Here is a 21,358-nt window from a genome sequence, read left to right as displayed (position 1 = left end):
GTTACTAGTTCTAAATAGATTGTTGCTATGGCCAAAGGCCAGTTGTTAGTCCTACATGGATGGTTGCTACGGCCAAAAGCCAATTGTAAGTTCTGTCTTTCCCGTTGTCAAGAGAGCATATCCCAGGATTCTGATGAACTTAGCTTTGAAACATCGCTATTTTACTTACATGCCATCCAACTACCTAAAATACATCTGTGTCGTATGCTACAATGTCACTATGTTCTGAATGTCTGTATTTCAGCTTGAATGCAATGTGCCAGTTAATTAAACTACACAACGAGGTTTGATGAATTAATATTAAAGTGTGATACAGCCAGCAACTTGGATCTACTTCATACTGTAGGTGTGCAATATGGTAAATGCACCTCTATCTTATAGAACACAGGACAATGGGGAATTCAACCTAGCATTGGAATAAGATGACTAATATAAAGATTCATCATACACGGGACATGATGGTATATTGTCCATTGTGCTATTGGATGGTAACAACATGATTGCCTTGATGTTGAGAGTGGCGTAGGGTCATGGGGAAGAGGTCAATTTTGGGACACATCATCAGTAGTGTAGCCTTTCAACACTAGACACCCTCATCAAAGGTGGCCAGCTACAGGTGGATCAAGCCTGAGCTTGTGACCCAAGCCCAATCGCTGGCCCACGGGACTATGCACGGCAGGGACATCCTCTCCCCTAAGTCAGGCCTAGATCTGACCGCATACCTTGTTCTCTCCCTTCCTGGAGAGTTCTGGAACTGCAAGCGGGAGGTAATGTTGGGGTGGGGGTGGGATGGGGGATTAGTGAGTGGGTTCTGAAGTTCTTTGAGCCCACCACTGGTCCCTCCTCTTCATCCATATCCACTGGCTGCTTCTTTCGGCTGTTTCAGAGACTGATTTCATTGTCTGTCGCAAAGTCAGACCTTGGATACCAAGGTGTTTGTGCAGCCTAATGGTCGATGATGCCACAAACCCTCAGCATCCCACCTCAACTGGATAGACATTTATATGCCATCCTCGTTGTTGCACATCTGCAGCCAGTTCCGTGTAGCGCAGTTTCTTACGCTCATAGGCCTCCTCAGTTGAACTCTCCCATGGGACTGTGAGTTCTATGATGTTAACAGATTTGATTGAAGGGGACCAGAGCACCAAGTCTGGCCTAAGGGTGGTAGCTGCTATCTCTGGTGGAAAAACTAGTTGTTTCCCAATATCAACCAGCATCTTCCAATCCCAGGCCCTTGCTAGCTTTCCGACTTCTGGCTTGGCTGGGGGGTGGTTAGGCTTAGTTTGTCCCTCGCGGATAAAGGTTGGTGCTGTGATGGAGTTGACTAACCTTATGGGCATGGAGTTGATAACTTTCCTCTTGGTCTCAAGAGCCGCTGCCAACTCCTTGTGAACCTGATTGTGCCTTCAGGTGTAGCGGCCCTGTGTGAGGCTGGTCTTACAGCCAGTCAGGATATGTTTGAGTGTTGCCGGAGTTGGGCAGAGGGTGCAAGTTGGGTGTTCACCATACCACATGTGGAGGTTCTTCGGAGATGGGAGCACATCATAAGTAGCTCTGATAATGAAGCTGATATTGCTTGCCTCCATTTCCCAGAGCTGCATCCAGCTGAGCACTCTTCTCTCCAGGCCTTCCCACCTCATCCATTGTCCCTGCTTGGCTAGGGAGACAGCTTTTGCATTTCTTTCTGCTTCCTCCTGACTGTGAACCTCCTCCACCACCATTTTCCTCCTTTCTGCCAATGACGCCTTCTGCCAAGTTGGTTTACCTGGCACAAGGCAAAAGCCTCCTCTCCCCAGCTGGACATGCCCCACAATAGCTGCGTTTCCATTACAAATATGCGCGAAAACTTTGTCGATATTGTCTTAATGTCGAAAATCACAATTTTCGCAATTGCGGTGTTTCCATTACATTCGGCTAACTAAATTAAAATCTTGTGTATTCTCGCGTGCTGTAAGTCATTAGGAGACATGGCGGTTATCAACATAACCCAGATTTACACTAAATGCATTCAAATTGCCACCACGGCAACGCTGATTATCAGTCATTAGGCTATAAGCCATCAGCGGAGGAGGCCTACGTTTTGGTGGGGCAGAAACATAAATTAAAAATGACATATCAATCACAGGAGTTTGTTATAGGCCTATGCTTAAATCATGTCACAGCCATGTCAGTGGAATATTTCGTAGATCAGCCCAGTTGATTAGTTTCTAGAACTAGAATCTAGAATCTAGATTTCTTTCAGCACCGTTCTCATCACGTTAAACCCTATGGTTAAACCAGCAAAGCATAGCAACGTTGTTGCTATGGGTAAACAAAACTAGTTGAGCGGTTGCGTATGCAGCGTTTTTGAGAAAGTGTTGTCGGCGAGTTCACAGAGGAGCTGTGGATTCAACATTTTAGAATGACACGAGACACTATTAATGAATAAAGAAATATATATTTTTACATTATTCTCCCGGTGCCACTTCCTGTCGACAGTCTTCTTCGTCGGTTTCGCTCCTCCTAACATCCGGTTGTTGGATCACGTGACTCGTTAGATGCGAAAAAAGTGTTTCCATTGCAGTTTTGCGAAATATACAAATTTCGATACGCTCGAAATACCACCTCACCCTAGCGCAAAAACTTTTTATCGAAAAATGTGAGTTTTTTCGAAATGTGTGTGTTTCCATTCACCACATTTCTTTTCGCAACTCATAATTTGCGCAATTTAATGGTCAATGGAAACGCAGCTAATGTCACTGTGCTTGAGGGCTGACATGGCCTGCTGTGCCGCAGCGGATGGTGTCCATTTCCGTCCAGTCACCAAGACTGGTGCAGCATTGCTGATGGTATGATCTCTGGAGCCCTTCAATGTCATCAGGAGCCTCACTTTAGAGCACTTGTACTCTTCAGTGAGGCTCGTGATGAGCAATTCAAGGACCCCCCTTCCGTAAAGGCTGATGTTGGTCAGACAGCGTGGGACACCAAGCCATTTTTTTCACATATGAAGACACAGTTCGCTCCATCTTCTCCACAGTTATTATTGGGACCTCATAGATGGTAAGTGGCCACATCACTCGAGGGAGAAGCCCAAATTGCAAGTATCAGAGTTTGCGCTTCCCTGGCAGAAGAGTCTTGTTGATGTTTTCCAGACTGTTGGTCATGTCCTGTTTTATTTGCTTCACTTGGTCTTTGTCTCTGAGGCTTGCGTTGTAACATCTGCCCAGGCTCTTGATGGGTTGCTCGGACACCGTTGGTATGGGGTCATCACCAATACAGGATCTCAAGTTTTATAGCTCTCCCTTGACTATTGAGATGCTCTGTGTCTTGCTCGGTTTGATTTTCATCCGGGCCCACTTGATGTTGTCCTGCAGTTTACCAAGTAGCCACCTGGTGCACGCTGCAGTAGTGGTCAGAGTGGTCATATCATCCATATATGCTTGGATGGGTGGCAGGTGGATCCCGTTCTTGGTTCGTTCGCTCCCCACCACCCATTCTGAGGCCCTGATGATAACCTCCATTGCCATAGTAAAGGCCAGGGGCGAGATTGTACAGCCTGCCATGATGACTACCTCTAGGCGAAGCCAAAATGTTGTGAAGTCCGCTGTTGTGAAGCACAATTGCAGGTCTTCAAAATAGGCCTTCACCAGTGTAGTGATGGGTGATGGAATATGGAAAAAGTTGAAGGATTCCCAGAGCAGGTTGTGGGGGACTGATCCAAAGGCATTGGCCAGGTCAAGAAAGGTGACATGGAGGTCTCGTTTGTCCTTCTTTGCCGCTTGAATCTGGTGCCAGATCATACTAGTATGCTCCAAGCAACCAGAGAACCCAGGAATGGCGGCCTTCTGTATAGATGTATCAACATATTTATTCTTCTGCAGGTAAGCGGAAAGCCTCTGTGCAATCATGCTAAAGAAGATTTTCCCCTCAACGTTCAGAAGACAGATTGGCCGGAATTGACTGATGTCTGATGCATCCTTTTCCTTGGGAGTTAACACCCCTCCGGCCCTTCGCCATGCCTTAGGTATTGTCTCCTTCTGCCACACTATTCTCATGAGCTTCCACAGATGCCAGAGAACATCTGGCGCATTCTTGTAGAGCTTATACGGCAGCTTATACGGCACCCCGTTCGGCCCAGGGGCTGATGCTGATCTTGTACGCCGTATTGTGTTCTCCACTTCCTTCCACTTTGGGGGGCCAGTCTCCAGGTTGAATTCAGGAGGCTGAATAGGTGGGATATCATGAGAACTAGCCTAGTAGTAAACAAAACAAACCAAACCAGCCTGTGCTACACTAGCAAACCAATCAGAGTACCCCAACCGCCAACACCCCGACGCCGACGCTAGCCCCGACTGAGCAAGCTCAAACTCTCCCGACGAGATCCCGACGGGAAAAAAGTCTCCCGACCACCTCCGACGAACTGTTACACACCGAACCGATTTCTTCCCAACCCCATCCAACTCCTCCAGATGTCCAACCGTCGGGTTGGTGTATCTCGTGCTTTACTGCCAAAAAATACGGCGCGCTACTATATTTGAAGCTGATTTTTTTTTTTATCAGACCAACTATCTCAGAGCCGACTACTTTTACTGTTCTTCCTTGGTTAGTGGGTACGAGACAAGCGCATACTGACGATTGGCTGAGGTTGAGTAAAAGTTCATGGTAAGCCAATCAGAGGTAGAGTTGGGCGGGTGTTCCAAAGCTTGCATAGTAGTTCGACATACAGCGCGGCGCATCAAAAGCGAGTTGGTCAAAGTGAAACCGGTATGGCGAGCCCAAATACTCCAAAATTAACCTTCGCTAAATGGAAGTACAGTCATTATTTTTCTTTCCATGAAATGAAAGGAACAAATATAATCGTCAAATGCACATTATGCCCTAGTCAAAAGTGCCTTTCTAGTGTCGAGTAATTCAAACCTACTCAAACATCTTTCAACATCGCATGCCTCCACAAAATTAGTGGCCAAGACCACCGAAAGAGAAGGAGACAGCTACAAAACCAAAGCCACAGAAGCTTAACAATTAAGAATAAGCACCGAGAGGCATGAAACAAAGGAAAATGTAACGATGTATTCATAGATAGTCTAACTTTTGTGCTAGTTGTGGTAGCGCATTACTATAGAACGCAATGCGGTCAAGGTGTGAGGTTATGCTGGAATAAACAACGGCATCGAACGCAATTCAGCCAATCATACTCAAGGACCGGAGCTATCCGTTTTAGAAGCATAATTTAATTCTGCCCCGTTCTGGCCTGTTGAGGGGAAATAAATATAAAAAAAGTTCCCAAACATCTATTGTGTTATTTGTATCGATCCACTAGTATATAAACACAATATCTACATACATGCCATTTGATTGGAGTCTCACTCCCTCAGCAACAAAGACGTGTACACACGTACATTGCTTCTCTTAATAATGTTTTGTATTAAATGTCCATTTCATTATAATATTGAGATTTATCATAACCAATTGAACATACACCTGTATGTTAGGCTCCATTAAAGAGGTGGGTTCGCACTGAAAAATGTACTTTCTGAAGTAGCTAGTTACTTTTATACTAACTAATTATTATTATAACTCATTTAGTTACTTTTTGAAAGTAGTAACTAGTAACTAATTACTTTTTAAAAGTAACTTGCCCAACACTGCTCATCATATAGACAATCATATAGATCAACAACAACTGGCCAAGATATTTCATGGCTTTTATTTTCTAAAAACAAGCCCCACATGAATCTTTTCCGATTTAGACTGCAACGTGGCGTGTGCATTCTTTGTCTCCTTAGGTTGGCTGTCACCATCATCACACCTGACATCTCATCCCTGGCAGGGGGGGTTGCATACGTTTGCAAGCCACTGTTAGTATCTTATATCCAGGATAACAAACATAACTACTTTTCTTATCAAACCACACTGGCTTTAGCCTCGCGAGCCATCCACGTACTTCCGGCCAAGGATTGCCTCCACTACGAGTCTGGCCGTGCTCCTCTGTGGAGCATTCTGCTCGGTAGAATTGTAACAGAACGCCCCCCCTCCAGAAAGCAGCCAATAAACGAAGAGACGGGTTGGTGGGGGCGAAAGGGGGAGGGCGCTCGTGACGATGACGTTAAACGCCTGCGCTATGTTGTTATGAGTAACTATCGCCGATTGGGTGAGAGCTGTCCAATCAATTCAAACCAGAACTGGGCGTTACTTCCCGCTTCCTGCAAGCGCTTCAGAGCAAAGAAATGCCAGACCATAATACGAAATGAAATGGTAGTATTATGGGATGGTTAGGACCAGGCTACACTGGCTTAGGGGTGCACATTTACATGTGCTCAACTCTTCCTGGTTGAACCCTGGTACAGTCTGATAGATACAGCTCTGACTTTGGTTTGCACCACAACATAACAGGCTTCAAGAGATTACAATATTTACAACTGTGCAGAAAATCTTACCCTTAATTTATGGTGAGACGTGCAAAACATGCTTTATATTGCCAAGTTTCAGTATAAGCTTGTTGCTGTATATTCACTCATATATTTAGCTATTTACAACTGGTATGAATCCTGTCAAATAATTGTTTTTATGAGAATTCAAATATTGATGCCAAGTCAGCTTCTTTTCAACTGGCAGCAGAACGAATGGCCTAGGTCAGGGGTGGCCAACCAGTCTAGCATGAAGAGCCAAAAAAAAATCCACAAAAGTCAAAAGAGCCGCACAACAAAAAAGGCGTCCATACTACAACAGCACAACATTAGGCCTACAGTTATAGCTCCTTTGTTTTTCATTTAAAGTAAGACACTTGGCAGATGCTCAATGATCATTGATAAATGATCATTGGAAAATGAAAAAAGATCAGACACACATCAAATCCCCCCTCACTGAATGACTTATAGGCATGAGCAATGCTCCAACACATGATAATGCAATGTCAAGTGTTCAGTTAACTTTTAAAAAGAAAATAAACAAAAAGAAAACGAGTGACTGACGTCTATAGCCATTACCAGCCTACTTGCAAAAGTATGTAGGAAATGTTCAGGTTTGAAGCTTTATGAATCCGTGGCATACCAAGTACCAAACTAATGTGTAGGCTAGAAACATATCACCTCCGCAAATGAGGTTATGTTTTCATCGGGTTTGTCTGTTTGTTTGCAAGATGTTAAGCGGAGGCGCGAGATGTTAAGCAGGATGCGCGAGGCGGAGTTTTGCGATCTCAGAGTGCTTTTGTTTGGATTACTTTGACATATTTAACCAGAGGGGTTATGTTACAAAACGAGAAATGGTCCTGTTCAATGGCACGTGTTCCTTCTACTTACGATTAGCTTCAGGGTATTCCTGATTGCAACAGTAGCATTAAACCTGGCTGAAGAATAAACACGTCTGCTTCGTTTTGGCCAATTCCTATCCATATCATGACGGTACAATTATTGTTAACTATTAATAATTACTTTTGGCAATAGGCTACTATCAAATTCTGAAATATTTTTTTATTTACCGGAAATAAAGGCTATTTCAAAAGGAAAACGTTTAGGTCCGAGGAGAAGTGAGAACATCAGTTGAGCAGCCGTGAGCCGCACGAGAGGAGGCAAAGAGCCGCATGTGGCTCGCGAGCCGCGGGTTGGCCACCGCTGGCCTAGGTCATCCACTATAAATCTGAAATCAAATGGTCCTTAAAGGTTCCAATGACGCACATTTGAGATCCATTAGAAGCCCGTCTTAAGACAGGAGGCAACTGTGCAGGAGGGAAAAGGTTCCATCAAATGTAAGTTAATAATTCAACTTTTCCAGGTTTTTTAAAAACGTATGAACCCTGTATAACTCATACTTGAAATATCTGTATCAAGGTTGACCATGACAGACCATTTGCTGTGCAGTAACAGTAAGATCACAAAACAAATAGAAATACAATAGATAATGCCCTTTGTTGACAATGTTTCTTTCTCTGTGAACAGATACTTGCAAATAGCTAGCGTTATTTATTCAATTTCAAATATTATCATTAAATGTTGCCTCACCTACAATTGTTCACTGTAAAGTTTATTGTTCATCATTTTATGTATTCTAATTTCATAAAGATATTGAACAGATAATACTTAATAAAGCTATTTAAACTGCAGCATTAATAAAACGTTTAAAAAGTCTGGACCTTCTCAAAATAAGTTGACATACAAACAATATAGCAGTATCAGTGACTACAAACTCTTATTGATTCGGTTGAATTGGCTTAATTTGGAACTGAACTCAACAAACACAGCACTACCCATATTCCAAGCTACTTAAACTCTGACTTAATGGATGCAAGGGGTAGATGTGCTTCTTGTGGCATCCTGCATCCTTATATTATGACTGCGTTGCATTATTCTGTCCTGTATTACGTTTTGGACAGAAATCAGAATGTCTGCTCAACATGGCGGTGTTACGTTATACTAAGTGAATTGCCAGGTCATTACTTGTCTATAAATATCAGCCTTAATGCCAGTAAGGTCAAATGATTTGTCTGTTTTGAAATGTTGGGCTTCTAGACCCTGCTACAAAATATGATTTCATGTCCTTTCATTCACTGTTGAACAGAGCCCACCTCATCTCTTTAGTTTTGACAGATTCTTCATGGACATTATGGCAGCAGCAAAAACGGCTAATCAAACTTTTGAGGACTACAGCATCTACAGTGGCTTGTCCGATGGTGAACTGATTCAGCTGGCAATTGAACGCAGCTTGAGTGATATCAGCAGCTCTCCCTCAGAGCCCTCACAGAGGTCATCTTATTCACCAGCTGCAGAAAGTCAAGCTATGCCCTTTGAGCATGAAGCTATGACAACATTAGTAGAGCTGCAGCAGGAAAATCACAGAGCTCTGAGACAAACAGCTTTACACATTCAGAACATCCCTCCTGCTGCCAACCCACATCCAACCACCAATCTACCCAGGTAGTACTCAGATATACAACTGTTCCATATGCACAATTGAAATGCTATAGATTTTAAAGGCTTTCTACGCAAGTTGTTTTAAAGGGACACTTCACCGATTAGCACTATTAAGTTTTGTATCCTTAGAAAACCATTCATGTTTTTGAATGGTCATGCATCATTCCCTCAGTTTGCCTTGAGACGAGAGAAATACGGTTTTCAATGTTGGACTTCCTGCTTTCAATGATGTAAAAATCGTAATTTTACATCATTAAAAGCAGGAAGTCCTATATCTTTGTCGAGTAGGTGAAACTACAAACGCTTTCCTCATTTTTCCAAGAGGGGGCGCTAGCGGTGGGACTTCACCTGCAGAAACTAAAATATATAGCCGCCATCTTTGTTGGAAGCTATTGGCTCCCGGTCTGTGGAGAAAGCTGATAAGTAACTACGATTTAATATTAAATACTAATTCACTGAATGCTGATATTGAAATTGATATGGCAAATGGGGATTCTGAAGATCTAGTATGTGAATTTGATGCACGAGATTTACCTGTACTAGCTGTAATACAGCACAGAACATCAAGGCCTCCATCAAGGCCTGCAGCAAGCCTGGACGTCGATTAGGATCACTGGCTGTCGATTAGGAGGCTTTGCCTTGGCTGGCTCAAACTAGAATGGACTAGCTCTTACAAGGTCAGTTATCCTAATGTTATTCACAAGTTATTGCACAAATAGCATTAGCGATACTAATACTTGTTAAAGGTTGGGTATTCTAGCATATGCTGTCAATTTGTGGGACATTTGAAATGGAAATATGTCAAATTAACGTTTTGTTTCTTTCACGATTTTTTCGCTAATTCCTTTTGAAGACCAGCAACATTGATATATGGCCACAAGATTGAGTGCAACATAAAACAATGATCGTTTTCATTTTAGAATCGTTATTAATGCCAAAATGCTACATTAATAGTCCTTCTGTGTACTTGTCTACTTCCTGGTGGGTGGCTTGGTAAGGCAGTGAAAGGCAGGGAACTCTGGGAGTTGTTGGCTTTTATCCACATGACCCAAAAGTACATTTTCGGCTTTTTTCTCCCATCTCAGGGGAAAATGAGGGAATGATGCACGACCATTAAAAATATGACAATTCTAATAATAAAAAGTTTAATGCAAATGGGTGAAATGCTCCTTTAACTTAATATACAGCTTTGAAGTCATTTTGATGGTAAACAAACTTGTAACATGAAGAATCGTACACCTAGCATAGATAGCAGAGCCCCACAAACGGAGAGCCAGCCTTGCAATTTGGCTGTTAGCTTCAGCTGCAAAACAAATGTACATGCACCGGTGTCTGGAAGGAGAGGCTAAAACTGTGACACTGCAAGGTAAATTATAAATACTCTGCGACTCAAGGGGCAGTCCTAGAAGTAAAACTGCACTGGATGCCTTTAACAGCTTATAGATTGCACAACTGCACACACACACACACACCACATGAACTTGAATTAATCTGACTTCAAGGTAATGTCTTTGGAAAATCTATTATTTCTGTTTAGCCAAAAGCGGACAGCGGAGAGTTCACATAACTGCGCTGAAGACGGAGCCAAGGTGTTTTATTGGACGAAAAGCAAAAATGGAAGTTTGCTAGTTAGACTGAAACCCATGGAGTAAGAACCCCTGCATATTTTTCACTATTCAAATCAAATATACTTAATGAGGAGACTGTTGTTATAGCACACACCACAACTTGTTATGTAACAGTTGGGTCCGGTACAGTGTATATTTTAGGACAGTGTAATTCCCTAAACATGACAGCGGTTTTCCTGAGACCTGATTCCTTTTCATCTGATGTCTGACACCTGAGGATGTCCTAAAATGTACATCACAGTAGGAATACCAAACTGGGAATATCCGTACCCGGACGCCTCTAGTAAATCACTTCAATGTTAACATTGCATGGGCGGGGATTTTATAACCTCACATTTGACATTTATTAAGTGAACAAATGTAGTAAGTGGATACGACAAGCAAGTAGACCACAACAATTATCAAGCACATAAAGCCTCACTGAACTTGGCTCTATATGCTGCATTGTTATGGCGAGAGTGGACACCAAGACTAAGGTTGGAACTATGCTTGGGGACGGAGGATGAACAAAGAAAAATGTAAATAAACGATAGACAAAAAAAACACAATTTAATGTTATTAACCTTGATTCGTTGGCAGTATAAAAGTAATATTGCACGTGTGACCGTGGAGTTGATCAAAGATAATACGGTTGAGTTTACCTACCGGACTCAACCGAATCTCAGCCGTGGGTATATTCTCACCAACCCTACGATCATGGCTGCCATATTGCTTACAGTAGTTATACAACAGTTACATCCTATCAAACTATCAATCAATTTCCAACTGGACAAGAGGCATTTCATTGTGGGGATATCATTTGACATCTAGACTGACAATCTTCACCCATAAACCCTGCGTGTTTCTATACGTATCTATGACTTGTCATAGTTATGCCCCTTCTATCTCTCCTTACATATTTTTCAAAAATAATGTGAAAGTTAAAGGAGAATTCTGGTGTGAAATTGAGCTTAACTGTAACGAAACATGTTAAGGTGTACTCACACGTGTTTTAGACAGACCTTCGCTCACCCCCCAGCATTCCGAACTCCGCCGTTTTCAGCCTAGCTTGCAGTAGGCTTGAATCTATTAGATTGGGCACCACGTAGCCTATGCAGCTAAATCGCTATTTTTAAACAATTAAAAGGGTTCCAAGTAATTCCACACTGCATTGGTAGACTTCTGAGGGTCCTGACATTTAAAACGAGATACTTAGAACTTTGGAAGTGCACAGGAAGTTTATTAAAAAAGACTGTTTATTCAAGCAGTACCTTCATAGAATCTCTCCACTGGGCGCCATCTTGTGGTGAAGTCGCGATAAGTCGACTGACGAGCACAAACGAACAGGAAAGACAGGGGGACATAAATACTGCGGAGTTCGGAATGCTGGGGGGTGAGCGAAGGTCCGTCTAAAACACGTGTGAGTACACCTTAAGGCGAGACACGGCAGTTGAAAACATTGTTTTTGTGACCTCCGGTCAATTTCGAGATTTTGTGGTAGTTTGTTACCTTAGCATGTATTCTACCACCCTACTACAACAACAAAGTCCGATTTGCACATTTAGGTGTTTATTTCACGAACTTTTGTGTGCTCGCGCCTATGTATTTCTCCACATTTTCTCAAAAGTTCCCATTCTAAAGTGTCATGTACTCCCGCGACCGTCATCCAAATCATATCGTGTCTCACACTGTTGGAAAGCCCTGCTTCTCCTGCATAACGCTGTGCAATCCAAATATGGACATTTCCTTTGTATTAGCAACCAATCGCGAAAGTTCAAAGACGAGTCTAAGCTGAGAACGAATCTCATTGGCTGTGTTTCAAGGCTGTTTTCTCAAAACTAGTTATTTGCGGTTTTGAGTCATTTTCCGGTAGATACTTCTCAGCCTCTGTAGCACCTATCTACACCAAACTTTCCAGTTATACACTTAACAGTATTCCAAAGACATTTACAGAGGGATTTGTTAATACATCATTCCTGGCCTGATTTATGTGACATGCTAATCAAAAAAGCATGGCAAAAATCGTTTTTTTAAGGCTATGGACAGTATATTTGGATTTTCTAGGCAATGAAAGCAGATATCCTGAAATCCTTCTGTAATTTTATTGTAATCTTGCTTGTTAACAACATGAAAGAATAATTTTGCACCTGGCTTTATCATATGCTCAGATCTATCTACCGGAAATATATGCAAAATCATGCATATTTAATGAGATAATGCCTAATTTGCATAATTAAACATACACATTTCAAAAACTTGTAATACATTTTTTTCTCATACTTGTGTAAGTAATCAACTGAGGAAGTTTCATGGTGATACCTATTATTTAACATTTTTACCCTATTCAACTGTAGTGTCTCGCCTTAACATGTTTCGGTACAGTTAAGCTCAATTTCACACCGGAATTCTCCTTTAAATACTGAACATGTGTATGTTTGGTCTCACAGGGACCTGCCTGCTATAAACTCAGTCATCTGGATGAATGATGCTCCAAAACTTCTTGAACTATTGCAGGAACAGCCTTCTGACACTCTGAGTATACCAGACAAAGACGGCTGGATACATTTGCATGATGCTGCATACTATGGCTATGAGGAATGTTTGAGAGTGCTAGTGAAAGGTACGAGTGAGAGACCATTGAGGCTACACATATCAAACGATCTGTTTTTGGGATGTTTGTTCTGTATGAGTGAAATAATATACTACTGTATATTGCCAAAAGTATTTGCTTACCTGCCTTGACTCACATGTGAACTTCAGTCACATCCCATTCTTAATCCATAGGGTTTAATATGACATCAGTCCACTCTTTACAGCTATAACAGCTCCAACTGTTTTGGGACTACTCTCCGAAACTTTTCCCACAAAGTTGGGAGCATGGAAATCTGTTGGTTAATGCTGAAGCATTCAGAGTTCCTTTCATTGGAACTAAGAGACCAAGCCCAGCTTGGGGATGGCACTTTCCTGTTCCAACATGACTGTGCACCAGTGCACAAAGAAAGATACATGGATGACTGGCCTACAGAGTCCTGACCTCAACCCAATAGAACACCTTTAGGATGAATTAGAGCAGAGACTGAGAGCCAGTCTCCTCGTCCAACATCAGTGTGTGACCTCACAAATGTGCTTCTGAAAGAATGGTGAAAAATTCCCATGAACACTTCCCAAACCTTGTGGAAAGCCTTCCCAGAAGAGTTGAAGCTATTATAGCTGTAAAGGGTAGACCAAAGTCATATTAAAACCTATGGATTAACAACGGAATGTGACTGAAGTTCATATGTGAGTCAAGGCAGGTGAGCAAATACTTTTGGCAATATAGTGTATGTTAAGGATCCTCAAGGCTCCTTCATTCGCAAAACACACAATGGGCTGACTACTGAGTGTGCAGGAAGTTGCAGGTTTACGTTATTGAAATCCATACCTCCTGCCCCACTCCTTTTTGAAAAACAATGAATGCAGCACTTTCATATTCCTACATCAATAAAATAAATTATACACTTTGATTTATTTGCTAGAACGGCACAGGGGCAGTAACCATTAAGAAAACCCTTATAGAAAAAAAAATGTTTCACTAGCTGACAATCCGGTCTAAGAGGGTTAAATTTCCCTGCTAAATACCCCTGCCTTATTTACATAATTACGGTGTAAAAGTTCAAAGTTGTCGAAATCACCTTTTCATTTAGCAGATTATTTAGCTTTTTATCCAAAATGTCTCATATATGTCAATTATATCACAAAGCCCACTGCCCCTCTAACTTGCTCAAGGGCTCAACTGTACAAGCCGATAAATGAAGGTTTTCAGGCTTCTACACACTAGCCCTGCATCTTAACCACATCTTACGACTTACATGACACAGTAACAATTCCTCTACAATGAAACAGACTATATCTACAGTTGAATACATTGTGAGCGGCCTTTTTTAGTAGTGTTTTCAAATCCTGCATAAATGTGCAGACATGGATGTTTTCAAGCAAGCTGAGGATACAAACAGGCATCCTTGAAAATTCTGTGAAATTGAGTTTTTGAGAATTTGCATTCGAGCACCGTGTCGGCGGAATTCAATGACGCATATTTCTTGAAAAAGAAGCTTTGAAATATTCTTCCTTTTGTTTGAGAGATAGCCATGTCTATTGCCATTAACAATTCTGTTTCTATTGCATCCATACCAACTAAAGCCTTTCCTAAACTAATCGACAAACGTACCAACAAGCACCACACACCTCTGATGGTGGCTGCTGCCAACAAAAACTTGTTGTGTATCCAGTGTCTTCTTGAGGCAGGAGCAGATCCCAATATGGCCAACCACCTAGGAGAATCCCCTCTCTACAAAGGTATCCCATAAGTATCCCTTTTAATCAGTGCTATACCAAGAATGACTTGATATATCTGCACTTATCTATCTCTGAACAAATCCATCCTTTCCAGCTTGTGAAAGAGAAACTGAGGAAATAGTGGAGCTTCTACTGATGTTTGGAGCAAAGGTCTCACAGGCCGACGTGAAAGGAGAGACACCATTACATATAGCCGTGCAAAACCAAAATCTTGGTATCTGCAAGCGTCTAGTGACAGCTGGAGCAAATGTAAGAGCCAGGAACACCTATGGCATTGAACCACTATTCAAGGCTGCCCAGATAGGAAGCACCGAAGTATTGAACATCCTCATCGAACATGGTTTGTTCATCAGTATTTAGATAGCACTAGCCAAACAAGAGCACATACTGTCCATGATAAAAATTGGTTGGACTATTTCTCAAATAGCCAAGTAAAATACAGTGTTGACTTTCAAATGTATTATAACAACTTCTCTCATTTACGTTTCTAAGGAGCCTATTCTGACTGTCAAGCTAGGGATGGAGCAACACCTTTGTTTGAAGCATCCAAGAATGGCCATGAAGAGGTGGTGATGCAGCTTCTGTCTAAAAGAGCAAATGTGAACAAAACAACCAAAGCAGGACTAACTCCTCTACACATCGCTTCAAAGTATGGACATGCTAGGTTGGTATTTTTCAATTCAGAACTTGAATAGCTTCAATCAAACCATCTTTCTGAAAACCAGCACCAGTGCAGTTTAAGTGCAAACAAATATTTAAGGTCAATTATTACAATATCGTTTTGAATGTTTTCAACTTTCATTCTGTCTTTGAGCAGAATTGTGTCCTTACTGATTCCACATACGGACAGAGTGACCATGCTAGACAGTGGCATTAGTCCACTTCACCTCGCAGCAGAGCATGACAGAGAGGCAATCTTGGAGATTCTCATTGATGCGGGCTTTGACATCAACAATGTGCTGAAGTATGACCACTCCCAGATCTATGATGACCGGTGCTGCTCGGCCCTCCACTTCACTGTACGCAACAGCAACATAGACGCAGCCTCCATGCTGCTGGAGGCAGGTGCTGACCCCAATCTGGATATTTTCAATCCTCTGCTGGTAGCCGTGAGAAAGGGAGATTTGCCGATGGTCTCTTTGTTGGTGGAGTATGGTGCCAATGTGAATGCCTGTGTGCCAACATTCCCCACTACTTTTCCAGGGGCTCTGCTGTTTTGTATGAAGCACACACCAATGTTCAAGTTTCTGCTCGACTATGGATGTGACGCCAACACCTGTTTCTCATGTGTTTATGGAGACAGTCCACATCCTCCAATAAAGAACCGGCTTACTACCAGGGATGAGCTGGACCTCGATGAAATTCCTCAAAGCGAAGCTGCACAGGTTATGAGTATTTTCTTTTTTTTTTGCAATGGTGGTAGTGTCGTCCATATTTATTGTCACCCCAAGTAAAGTTGAGTAGAAAAGGTATGATATTTCGAGACTTAAAATAATTCTTGGTCTCTAATAATTCAGAAACATAATTCTTGTGTTTCTGAAATACCCAGCCCGTCTAGTACCAACAACCATGCCATGTTCAAAGTTACTTAAATCACCATGCTTCCCAATTGTGATGCTCAGTTTGAACTTCACATCGGCTTAACCGGTTGATGTATACATGCCTAAATGCATTGAGTTGTTGCTATGTGATTGGCTAATTAGATATTTGATGTTCAACAGGTGTACCTGATAAAGTGGCCAGTGAGTGTATACTGTATAATTAGGGGTTTATTGTATTTGGGTGAGGAAGTGGATTCTTGTTCTTCCTAACTGATCTTTTATCCTTTCTGTACAGTTCTGCGAGATTATAGCTTATCCCCTTTACACCTATTGGGCAGGACCTATACTTGACCGTCTCCTTGACTACACTGGTCCTGTGAAACTGTGTTCTAGAATCATAGAACTTCTTGAGAGCAACAAGGACTGGGTGCACATCAAAGAAAAATCAAGTGAGTACAATGTGTTACCTTCCAGATACTTACTATTTCAGACATTTGAGACTAATTGCACAATATTAAAAGCCAATTTATTAAGGTTTTGCTTGTGACTTTTTGGTCACGTGATTCTTTGTTCCATCGCCAACTGGTAGTCAACTGGTAGACAACTGGTAGTCTGTAGTGACTGTAGTCAACGCACTGAACCTTTGTTGGCTAGCCTAACTTTTTCATACATTAATTTGATTAACAGGCTAGATATGGCGATAAGCCTAAGCACACTGCCGCCTCATGGAACAGGCACAACAAGCCGGCATATTTTCACCTTGTTTTTAGACACGAGTCAAAAAGACGTCTCCTTTTTCCGCAAATTTTGCTGCTGTCAGTGTGATACTATGAGTGAACACGCCCTCCCCGTACATGTTCTGCCTTCTAAAAATGGATCTTATTTGTCATTCTTGTAAAGACTTAATTTAAATTTCTTTCACCATGCGATCATTTTGGGTAATTGAAAAGAAGTAGTGCTACTATTTCTGTATTTACTTCATGACATATGGTTCGGTCTACCATGATTTTATCACAGATTAAGATAGTTTCAGAAAATCCCTTTTCACGTTTCAGCTTTGGACATTACTTGTCTGTAAGTAGACCGTTAGTGTTAGGGGAATATTTCAGTTTTCTGTACAGAGACTGGAGAGGAGTGCAGTAATATAGACACACACGTGCGTGTGTGTGTGTGTGCGTGTGTGCGCGCTAGTGTACCGTGTTCAGACGGAGGAAAACTGAGGGTGTGTGTGTGTGTGTGTGTGTGTGTGTGGGTTAGGTCAGAGGGAGCCGTGACGCCTGAAAATGTTTATTTCATACGAGGGAGGGAGTCATCAACAACAATCTCTGGCCTCCTCCTATTGGCTGTCTGATTAGGCATCGCGTGGCACAACAAAGTGGCCTGCTCCTCGGCAGGGTTTGTTGATGCACACGTGCAAATGAATAGCAAAGCAACCTGCCAAAAACGGCTCTTTAGCTGATCAAAGAGAACTAATGGACTATTTTTCCAGCGTCACGACAGGGTCTTTTGTTCCGGATCAGACAACACATCTTAAGAGCAGGTGTGTGGGTGTGTGTGGGTGTGTGCAGTTTGTCGAATGTATCCTTATGTATCTTTTTGGTATTATTGAACAGTTTTACGTGTCTGTAGGCCTACTTTGAGTGAAAGCGTATTGTTGAAAACTTAACACAAGTAAACACAAGAACAGTCAAGCATTGCCATTTCATTGGAAAACTTCTGACAAACAGTGTCAGCTAGCTCTCTTGTTCTGCCTGCTGGTAAAATAATATGGGCAGCATAATATAAACTGCTCACAAAAAGAAAGGAAACTTGACTTTGGCCCATTATATCTCCCCTTTAGTAATACCAACCAGTAAAGTGTTTCATATCATTTTTAACGTTGATTTGTCACCTTTACAATGAGGTATAGCTTGTAAGCATAGGGCAATCATGGAATGAGCAACACAAGCAAACGTGTAAGTAGTGCCGACGAAAAATGTGCCAAAATGGCCTGTTATGCTGTTGGAATTCACCTTTGTTACTTCAAGCATTGACGATTGCACTCTCCCACAGAAATGAGGAAAACAAAACATGTTAGGCATAAATTGTTCATTTTATACTCAGTGTCAGGGTCCTCAGTAGCGTGTAGAGGATCCATATGCAGCCACAACAGCTTGGCACCTTCTTCTCATGCTGGTCACCAACCTGGCTACATTCTGCTGTGTGTGGAATGGCATTCCATTCCTCGATAAGGATCTGTTGTAAGTCAGCCAACCTGGTTTTGATGGTGACTCTGGCACGTGCAGCACGCCCAAGCTGATCCCACAAGTGTTCACGGCACGCCATTCGATCCTCTCCACTCCCAAATTCTGGAGGTACTTTCTGATGATGCCAGCTCTATGGGGACGAGCGTTGTCATCCTGGAGGATGGCAATTGGTCCCATATTCTGGAGATATGGAATTGCCACTGGCTCCAGAATCTCATCCCGGTATCTAACTGCACAATGATAACAAGGTCTGTCTTTCCAGTTAGGGAGATGTCACCCCACAGCAGAATGTAGCCAGGTTGGTGACCTGCATGAGAAGAAGGTGCCAAGCTGTTGTGGCTGCATATGGATCCTCTACACGCTACTGAGGACCCTGACACTGAGTATAAAATGAACAAATGTATGCCTAACAGGTTTTGTTTTCCTCATTTCTGTGGGAGAGTGCAATCGTCAATGCTTGAAGTAACAAAGGTGAATTCCAACAGCATAACAGGCCATTTTGGCACATTTTTTGTTGGCACTACTTACACGTTTGCTTGTGTTGCTCATTCCATGATTGCCCTATGCTTACAAGCTATACCTCATTGTAAAGGTGACAAATCAACGATAAAAATGATATGAAACACTTTACTGGTTGGTATTACTAAAGGGGAGATATAATGGGCCAAAGTCAAGTTTCCTTACTTTTTGTGAGCGGTTTACATTAAGATATTCTAAGTAACTAATTCACTAAGCCATTCACCTGCACATTTATTTTCTTTGATAACATTCTGCGTGTCCTTCCATCGCCTGCACTCGCTTAAATGATTAAACGATTTTTTGCCATCTCTCAATTTGTGTTTCGATCATAAAAAATACATTTCGGAGATATTTGTAACCGCAGTAACTACAGTAGGCCTATGTGTAACATGATATAACCCCGCTGATATGTACGGTTCTGCCTACCACTCCAGTTGTAAACAAACGGTCACATGACATTAAGGCATTATGACGTTCGTAGATGCAAAACCTTAATAGTTCAGGCAACAAGTGTCGCTCAACAAAATATGTGACTGCTTAGGTCATCTGCTAAGGTATTGCAGCTTCTTGCATATATCAAAACATTTGAAATGCCGCAGACATTGCCTACTCTAATTGGTTATCAAAATAGGAGTTTGAGTTCTATTGTGTGTTGCTATGGTCATGTGTGTTTCAATTTACATTTGTTTCGCAATGGTGTTCTTAACTTTGAGAACTGTTCACAGCTTTCTTTTGATCATGTTGAATCCCAGAACACCTTTTCGAATCTGCTTAAGAGTTTTCATAGGATCTTGTTAAGAGCAAATTTAAGAAAGTTGTTAGGAAGATATTGGTGAAATGAGGCCAAATGATATTAAATGTCTTTAAAACATTCAGAGCCACCCGCCTGCCTGATGCATCTGTGCCGAGTGAGGATCCGTCAGCTGGTGGGAAGGCAGAGACTGAGGAGAATGACCAGCCTTCCTCTGCCTGGACGACTCATCAAGTACCTGCAATACGACAACGGAGACTCTGAGAATCTCCATTCCTACTTTTTTGATTGAGTGCGTGTCTCTACTATGCAGCATTGACAATTTCATCTCCGTTATCTTTTCGTTTTTTGTTTTCGCTCTTTTTATGCTTGCATATTTCTCTGCAGAGCTTCCCCGACAGCTTTAGCATGTATATTTATACATATATAGGCTATATAAATATATAAATTACAAGCGTGGTTCTTCTTGTTCCTTACCCGTCTCAGCCTTCCAGATGTAAACAAGGAGCTATCGCCTCCTGAACAAACTGCAAGGTTGCTATAGCGGATAGGGACACTGGGGGCAGGAGGAAATATTACTGTTTTCGATAAAACTGGTCAGTCAAGCAAAACAACGATTTCTAAGTGTTTTTATGACTATGAAAAAGTTGCATAGGGTCTCTTTAAGTCAAGAATCTATCCAACAAAAGCTTGATTATCTTCAACTTTCCCAAACTCTGACGTTTCCCTGACGCGACTCTGACGTAGCTAACGTAGCTCATGACTTCTATTATGTCAACAATGCTTAAAGGTTGGGTACGGAATTCGCAAAACGGACGGCAGATTTTGAATACATACAACCTCAAGTCCCGCCCTCCATGGACGCACATTCATGCACCAACGAAAATTATGCGCGAGAGCGAGCCAGGCTAAATGAAATGCCAGCCTGGCGTCTATGAGCTCTAGTCTCAACTTCCCCAATTACATTCTTTATTCACCTCCAAAGGGTTGTAGGTAATAGTTCCACAAATCAGACAAGGTAGATGATTTTATAGCCTACATTATGGTAAAAGCACCTTAGTCTACCAGCCCTTTCGTTCGGAAATTCTAAAACAACGATGCATTTTAATACACCAAAATAACATTTGATATAGCCTACCTTACATCTTTCAGTAGCCATATGTGTGTATATTTGAACAGAATCTGGTTTGGTTCTTGCCAGGGCGTTTATCTTCTGAAATATCCGAGTTTAGTGCTGGCCCGTTGGTTCGCCTATTCCACTGTAGCTCCAAGCGGTTAAGTTTCGACTTCATGTTTACAACACTCTTTGAGTCACGGTAAAATGTAATTTTTGCTACATAGCTTATTTATTGCGTGGGTGATTGAGTTTCCGTAGGTATCCGCTGCCTTAGTATGTATAGAAATGAAGTGACACATACAACTTGAGGGGAACATTATGGGACGTGTAGCAGGCCTAGTTAGTTTCGTTTCAGCACTG

General features: G+C 42.0%; 1 protein-coding gene across 1 annotated transcript; it reads left to right on the top strand.

Moving 5' to 3' along the window:
* The first annotated feature begins 10,493 nt into the window (after nucleotides 1-10,493).
* Nucleotides 10,494-20,173, top strand: LOC134098342 (ankyrin repeat and SOCS box protein 2-like). The gene is made up of 8 exons (XM_062551373.1): nucleotides 10,494-10,533; nucleotides 12,940-13,112; nucleotides 14,669-14,824; nucleotides 14,919-15,164; nucleotides 15,317-15,488; nucleotides 15,642-16,209; nucleotides 16,661-16,814; nucleotides 20,007-20,173. The coding sequence occupies exons 1-8, from the start codon at nucleotides 10,529-10,531 to the stop codon at nucleotides 20,171-20,173; spliced, it is 1,641 nt and encodes a 546-aa protein (XP_062407357.1). The 5' UTR covers nucleotides 10,494-10,528.
* The last annotated feature ends 1,185 nt before the right edge of the window (nucleotides 20,174-21,358 follow it).

This window comes from Sardina pilchardus, chromosome 12, assembly GCF_963854185.1.
Source record: "Sardina pilchardus chromosome 12, fSarPil1.1, whole genome shotgun sequence".
In the NCBI taxonomy this organism is placed as follows: Eukaryota; Metazoa; Chordata; class Actinopteri; order Clupeiformes; family Clupeidae; genus Sardina; species Sardina pilchardus.
Note: the sequence above shows the minus strand (reverse complement) of the source record. Positions and strands in the feature narration are given on the sequence as shown.